Raw genomic sequence first — 8081 nt, 5'->3', positions numbered from 1 at the left:
CATAAATACAAATCTTGAGTTAAGAGTTCTTAGTTGACAAAAAAAAGTGTTTTATATTTAAGTTGGATGTTTGAAACCTTGATGAAGTATTTGGCCATATATATGTTGGTTACGTTCTGTAACTTAGTGTGTATAGATGTAGGTTACATACTATGTCGTTACATATAAATGCTGTCACGATATCAAACGTGAATAAGAAGACTCCTTTACAATTGCTAAGTGTGCTTGACAGATTTGCAGAGCTCTCAACGATAATTGAAAAACAAAGAGAGACATTAAAAAGAATTTAAAATTGATTAAAAAAAAATTTGGTCTGAGAGTTTGATTAGTTATAAAGACACTGTGTAGCTACAGATGCCACTTGAGAGACCATCCCCGATTCTCCATGATGGAGCCTCCATCGTTCACAAAAATATAAATTGGTGACTGCAACTGATCCATTGATACGTTTTCTGCATTGAATCTTCCCTCTTTAATTCATCCTCTTTAATACTTTTTCAAGTGATTCAATTGTTGCTAAAGCTTCTTGTAAAGGGCACCACTAAGCTGCAATTGGAATCATCTCAGGAAGTGGTTCCTTCTTATCAAGGGTTCTGATGAAGGAAAAAAAATCTGAGAAATTGTCTCTTATTTAACCTCCACAATCAACAGAGTTCTCATAAAAAATCACAGGAACTGGTGCATTCTTCAGGATCTCTCCTGAAACAGATCAATGAAAAAAACATGCTTCATCCACTATGAAGCAAACGGCTTCGTGGTTCACCTGCCAATATCAAAATCAAAAACATCAACTATCATAGAACGTTTATGACATAAAAGATTCACATAACAGAAATAAAGAAAGATACTCGATAAATTGTTTCCTATACCTTTGCAACCAACTCTTGACAGGGAGATTGACCGAAGATCCTGAAAGAAGAATCAAAAGGGTGAATTAAAGACAATCTTAGAACAACATTTGGGAAAATAAGTTTTGATTTATACAAACACCAATAATCTAAGCACATAAAACCAAACGTGTGTTCTTGTGACCGAAAGATCAAGGTTTTGCAGAAGGAGAGCACCTGGAATCCTGGGGGCGGAGGAGGAGCGCCTCTTTCTCAACTGCATTCTCGTCTTGCTGCAAGAGAAACAGAAACAGATATCAGCTTCTTGAAGAATAAGATCATCATCTTATACTTGGCTAATACGAAAGAAATGGAAACAAATTCTATGAAATTGTTTTGGTCCGTATCTGACTCTGCATGTTAAATCATAGAACAAACCTATTGTCAGCTGACAATCTAATTCTATATAAAAGTTTCATCCTTACGGAATAACAAAAAATACTATGCGCATGAGATAAAAGAGGTTCAAATCACCAAATGGATGGTGGAAGAGCAGTGACCAGTCTTCAAATCACCAAGAAGAACAGAGGAGCTAGCCATGATTGGTGATTTTCATTGTTTTCTGGAGATTCACAAAATGTGAGGATGATGTTCAAGGTAAAAGACTGACCCTTATAGGTAAAGAAACCGCCTTGGAGTTGTATGAGACGTCGTGCTTGATTCCCATCGGTGGAGTTAAGACATCTCTTAAAGCCAATGAATGAAAACAACTCATAACGTCTGGGGGTTAAGTACCAAATACAAAACGACGGCTGCTTGATAACGTCGAGGACGATTCAGATGCTCGATTTGATCACCATTGTTGCTCGAGCTCTTTCACAGTAGAGACAGAAGACAACAGCTAAACCTAATTCTCATCGACATATGTGGTCGATGGGCCGCAAAACGCGTGTGATATAAGGCCCAACGTCAGGCCCGAAACAATGAGAATAGCACATTAATGAAACGGTGCGTTTCATACGTGTCACAACAGGAAGCAACGAATTGTTGCGCTGGAATCCAACGTGGAGGCCTTCTGGAGAGATTAAACTCTTCTTTATATAAATAGATTGAAACAATAACATAATACTAAATTAGCAACCCAGTCCAAATTAAAATATTAACCTGAATCATAATTATATAATTATATATATATTAACTAATTTGGATATAATATCTAAATATACAAAAAGATAGAAAAATAGGATTGTCCAAAATACATTAAAATACTATAATTATCCAAAAATAGCCAAAACCAAAAATAGGGGAATTCGATAAAAGTTAGAAAAAATCTAATTTTTTACTTATTGGAGCTTGGTTGACTCCACACATCTTGAAAATATTTTACTGAAATGAAACCAGAGGCGGACTACTCACTTAAATTTTAGGGAGATCATATGTCAGACTTAAAATTTTAAATTATATCTATATGATCCTAGTAAAATATTGGGTTAGGTCTGCCACTAATGGGAAGCCGATAATAGATCAAGATAGATGACATTTTGCAAAATTTGGAAGATATTCAATAAAATCAAGTTATCAAACATAGCAAATGTAGCTAGATACAATTAGAAAAACATTGGTTTTCAGCCCTAAGGTTATAACTTTGAAGATTTATTAGATTTTGATCTGTTATTCAAAAAACAGAGATATATTTTGTTTTATATTTTTTTAGAAATTTGATTTTTATATTTATATTTTTGTAATTATATTTATGTATAATATTTTTTTAAAAAAATAATTAATAAAAAGTTTAATATGTTCTATTAAAATAATTAGACAAAACATATATCAGTAGGTTATATTGATGTTTTAATAGAATAAATTCACGAAAAATTCTATGTTCACTTAAGATAAAATATTGCTTATGACATTTTTTTTTTTTTGCTAAAAACTTATGACAAAACTTTTCAATATGTTTTTCGGTAAAGAAAAACATCGGTTTGTATAGATTTTATGAAACATACGTACAGGTCCAATTGTGTCCAAGCATAATGAAACATGACACAAGTAAAAACATATTTACTCATATTTACTTTTGACATTTTTGTTTGTTGAATCTAATATGTACTATCCTGATACCTTGACTTCCTTTCCTATGGTGAAGGAAAATTTTGGGAAATTTGAGGACCATTCTTATAGGACATATCATTAAATGGATGAGTTATGATCTGCAGGCCCATTCAACCATAGAAAACAAACAAGAAGGTAGCAAAGGAAAATCTTGAACACTAGTTGCAGCATGTTGTAAAACACTCTAAAACCCAACGGTGAACAGAGGTACGATACATCAATTAGTCAAGCGATTCCAAGCATTTCCTAGTTCCATATATTAAATAGAATACAAATGATCAGCGTATTAAACATAACATCAATGTGTTCTGATCTAATGAAAAAGGATGTCTCAGTTATCCAAAGTACGATATCTGGTTTCAGGCTGAACCTGGAAAGCCACCATAGGGGATGTGTTGACGATTGTCACACGATTCTCTCTTGAGAATCTCCAAATATTGAGCTCGTCATCTTCCCTTCCCGTATGTACCCCGTATTTGTAGGCGTATGTCATATAGCCCGTGTTGGTGAACACAATCGAGTTCCCGCTCACACCACATCCATCGGGAAGATTCTTAGCCGAGCAGCAAACATTTCCAGAGTCTCTAATAAACAACACACGGTCTCCCAAATCGGTGATCTCAACCCATTTATCAGCTTCATTGTCTAGCCTGCTCACTCTACAAGTGAACCGGTTAAAATCAAGTATCTCAGCATCAGGAAACGGGTTGAACTTCTCAACGAGTAAAAGCTCATCGTCACCGGCTTGAACCAGGTATTTGCTTGACCTCAGAGGCGGCGACGGTGCGAAGGGAGTCCGTTTCAGCGTATAAGGATCGTAAATGAAGAGGTCCCCGCTGACAAAGGTCGCATAGAATCTTCCTCTGAAAGCGACTATGTGGCAGCATTGAGCACGTGAGGTTTCCTTAAGCTGCATCCACCTCATCTCAGAACTTCTCAACACTAACAGATCCATAGAGTAATTGAGGAGAAGTACAAACTCTCCTCCCTCCTTGTTTAGCGGAAGAAAAGCCACGCCTCCGTACTTCGTTGACCACGATTCAGGATCCCAACCCATGATTCTGTACTGGTGACCCAGAGGGAAGACCTGGCTGTTGCGTATGTTCAGCACGTTTGGTTCATATCCTGGGATCTTAACCGAGAATTGGATAGGATACTGAAGCTCCATATAATCCACAGACTCATCTCGGCCTACTCCTCCCAAGAAATACTCTGATGGTGAAGCAGCAGGGGTTTGGACTCTGAAGAGAAACAGAGGGACCTTCTCGAGAGTGCACGAGCCTTTGCTAACGTAAGGGAAATCGCCAAACGCCGGTAAAGAGTAGCTTGGACGTAACAGGGAATGAGGAAAGGGAAATGTGGATCGCCATGAGGTGCAAACAGACCGAGCATGGATCACGTTGAAACAGTTGTCTAGTTTCTCCGTGATAATGTGAAGTAGCTCTTCAGGGAGCTGAGTCCAGTCTGGCGTCATTGATGATGATGATGATGATGATGATGCCTTCTTTTCGGTTTGAGGTGGTTCTGCCATGTTTGATGATGAAGACGGAAACGGCTGAAAGATATTTAGAATACTAGTAGTTAGGAAACTGCACTTGTATGAACAAACAAGACTCAGGCAAAAACCAATACCAAGTTGAAAGTGAACACAAGACATCTTACTTAAGAGAGAGAGAACACACAAAAAAAAAAGAAATAATCCAACACAAGTTCACGGACCGTTAAAGCATAAATGTGACAACTTTAGCATTAATCTACAAACCCATCATGAAAATAAGAACCCAGAAGGTTTCTCTAAGAACACATGCAAACAGTTACTACAGTCTATAACCGACAGATTACGACAAGAACCAAAAAAAAAACACATACAAAATCTCTGAGGTTCGGTTTCATTAGTGAGACATGATTTTTGATTTAAAACTAGTTTATACGACTGATTCACAGAGTGTGTACCCGTTTCTTCTTTCTCGGCGCCATGTTTTCTGATTGCTCAACCATTTCGATTTCCTTCGATTTCTATGTAGGGTTGGTTAATAAAAATTATAAAACCGTCACCCAAATAACTCACTAACTCAGGAGGGGTGATAATATATACCTTCTGGCCGGTATAGAAGGTCTTTTACATTTAAAAAAAAAAAGCAGTTATTAGACGGTTTTGGTTATTTGATTCCGGTTTGACACTTGCATTTCAACAGTAAAATTCACATAGTATCAAAAATACGGCGAAGAGTTCACAAGACAAACCATTTTACTTTGAATCACAAAGGAAATAATGAAAACAAAGCCAAACAAATGTCTCATGTAAAAAGATATCACAGCTCAGCGCGCTCGATCCGGAGAGCAACCATCGGAGACTTGTTGAGGATCGACACACGAGTCTCTCTCGAACATCTCCAAACATTCAAGTCGTCTCCAGGGTTCCCCGTATCCACTCCATACTTATAAGGAAAAGTCTCATCGAATATCTCATTGATGAACAACATCGAGCCCCCACTCACACCACAACCCTCAGGAAGCTCCTTCGCCGAGCACGACCCGTTCCCAGAGCTGTTCCCCGGTTTTCCAACCAACAGCACACGGTCTCCCAAATCACTCACCACCACCCACTCACCAGCCTCCACATCCAGCACGCTAACTCTACACGTCAGCTTTGTGAAACTCAACACTTGGTTACGAACGATGATTCTCTCGACAAGGTAAAGCTCGTCGTCGTCGTCACCGTACGGGACGAGGTAATTGCATCTCCCGCATCCCGGAATATTCGGTGGCCTCAGAGGAGTGGTTTTCAGAGTATACGGATCGATGGCGAATACGTCCCCGTTGATGAAGACTGCGTAGAATTTTCCTCTGAAAGTGACTATATCACTGCAGTCAGCTCTCGAGCAGTCGTCAACCCGACTCCACCTCATCTCAGTGCTTCTCAGCGCCAATATATCATGAGCGTAGCCGATGAGAACAACGAACTCTCCGTTCTCCTCGTTTACCTCAAGAAAAGCCACACCTCTGTAGCTTGTTTCCAATGAGTTTGGATCGTAACCGACCATTCTGCACATGTGTCCCAGAGGGATGATCTGATGGTCAGCAATGTTCAACAAGGTTGGATCAGATCTTGGGGTCTGGTTATCTGGTCTTACTCCTCCGACGAAGAACTGAGAAGGGGGTGTGTTGTGGGGAGACAGGAGTCTGAAGAGGAAGACGGGGAACCTCTCGAGGGTGCAGAAGGCTCCACTTACTCTGCGAGGGAACTTGCGGAAGGAAGGAAGAGAATAGGTTGTGCGTAGGGAGGAAGAAGGGTAGGGGAAGATGGATCGCCAGGGGCGGCAAACGGAGCGGGCGTGGATGAAATCGAAACGGTCTTCTAGCTTCGAGGAGATGATGTGGAGTAGCTCCTCGGGGAGAGTGGACCAGTCGGGTGGTGATGTGTGGTCTTCCGAAGAAGACAGATGCAGTTTCGATACCTGAAAAGAAAGAAGATTCACAATGCATCAAGATTTGATTTTTAAATCACCGTTTTGACACAAAACTGAACTACAAATGGAGTTGTTACACTATCTGAGAGAAGAGACGAGACTGATGATGTCTTCTTGTCCGTTGCGGGTTCTGTCGTTTTCGCTGGTTGTTTCGATTTGACAACCTGTAATGTAAGAATAATTAAGCTGATTCTGCTGCTATTGAAATTGGATAAAAGTTTTTAACATTTTTTTTTGCAATTATGTACCCAAACCATGTTTGGTGACTTCTTTCTCGGTGCCATGTCTCGCTGATTCCGGAATCTGTAACACAAATTGAAGTTTCTTGGGTTTAGTAAAACAATGAATTAATAAAACAAAGACTACAAGAAGAACTGATAAGGATTGAATATTTCGATTTGGTACCGAAAAACAAACTGGATTAGATTTTGTTCAGAGCTCAAGACCGTCGCCTCCTCCGTTTTCGGTATGGTCGAAACGAACCCTAAGAGACTCACGTGCTTCGGCAAAAGTTGGTTGGAGAAGAAAGAATGGAAAATGTCTTTCTTTCGTCCTCTATTTGGGCTTTTGTACACTAGTAGTACCCATTAAGGCCAACGTTCCTTATTTCTCTAAATTGAGATACAAATATTCTTCTTCTTTTTTCTTGATCAAAAGATGCAAATATTCAAATATCGTTGTTTGGACTTGGATGGACACAATTCGAGATGTTGCATACTTCCATGTTTTTCTTTGTCATCTGATGTTTTATTTATTTCAGACATAGCTTAACAACCCTAACAAGGGAGACTTCAATGTCTAAATATAAAATTTAAAATATTATAATTCCTTATGTGTTATTTGAGAACATTACAACACTTGAGATATAATGATTTTTAGAATTCTCAGATAGATAAATTGATTCATCTAAGCATATAGTATAATGTTCGTTAAATTAATCATATAATAATCACATGGTGGTGGGTTAGTGGTTTTGAGGGAGTTAAGATTCTAATAGGGATCCGGTTTCGAAAGGGTTAACGTTAAATCGCAAGAATACGTGGAATATCGTCGGTTGACCTTAATCGCCGGATCCCAACGGTTTTCAAAAAAAATAATTAATCATATAGTTAATTATTAATAATCATCATTATTTAAAAGATTCTATATTATATTATCTAAAATTGTTTTACATCATAATATTTTAGAAATAAATATAAATCAATGTATATAGTTTTATATATATGAATCTTTTCAAGTTTATTTAACGTAATAAAATATATTTTATTACAATAAATTAATTATTAAATATTTCAAAGCATAGAAATAATTTATTATAATGATTTGGAATTAATAATATATATATATTTACATTTTTTAAAAAATTATTAAACCCGCAAGTGCAGGTAAAACTCGTAGTTTTAGATTATACGCAAATAGTTAACTAAATCCTTCATAATAATCAGAAAACAAAACTTGCAATCTTTTATGTAGTAATACATATGATAAGAATCAACCACAAAGTTGGTATTTTCTTTTTCAATTTCAGTAATATATCTATATTGTTGACCAGAATTTAAAGTTTTCCATACTATTAACTTTGAATTAATTAATTATGAATTAAATTCCAAAAAGACAACTAAGTTATTAAGCTTTGCCATATTTATATCATATACCACTGCTGTAAACTAAG

At 37.3% G+C, this 8081-nt stretch overlaps 2 protein-coding genes across 2 annotated transcripts; both read right to left on the bottom strand.

Moving 5' to 3' along the window:
* Positions 1 to 3115: 3115 nt before the first annotated feature.
* Positions 3116 to 5009, bottom strand: LOC108853067 (F-box/kelch-repeat protein At1g64840-like). The gene is made up of 2 exons (XM_018626531.2): positions 4893 to 5009; positions 3116 to 4494 (listed from the first exon to the last, which is right to left on the bottom strand). The coding sequence occupies exons 1-2, from the start codon at positions 4935 to 4937 to the stop codon at positions 3271 to 3273; spliced, it is 1269 nt and encodes a 422-aa protein (XP_018482033.2). The 5' UTR covers positions 4938 to 5009; the 3' UTR covers positions 3116 to 3270.
* A 116-nt stretch (positions 5010 to 5125) lies between these two features.
* Positions 5126 to 6966, bottom strand: LOC108849769 (F-box/kelch-repeat protein At1g64840). Its single transcript, XM_018623372.2, has 4 exons — positions 6815 to 6966; positions 6658 to 6712; positions 6487 to 6573; positions 5126 to 6397 (listed from the first exon to the last, which is right to left on the bottom strand). The coding sequence occupies exons 2-4, from the start codon at positions 6691 to 6693 to the stop codon at positions 5252 to 5254; spliced, it is 1269 nt and encodes a 422-aa protein (XP_018478874.2). The 5' UTR covers positions 6694 to 6712; positions 6815 to 6966; the 3' UTR covers positions 5126 to 5251.
* Between the last annotated feature and the right edge of the window lie 1115 nt (positions 6967 to 8081).

This window comes from Raphanus sativus, chromosome 4, assembly GCF_000801105.2.
Source record: "Raphanus sativus cultivar WK10039 chromosome 4, ASM80110v3, whole genome shotgun sequence".
Lineage (NCBI taxonomy): Eukaryota > Viridiplantae > Streptophyta > Magnoliopsida > Brassicales > Brassicaceae > Raphanus > Raphanus sativus.
This window is presented reverse-complemented; position numbering and strand designations above follow the sequence as displayed.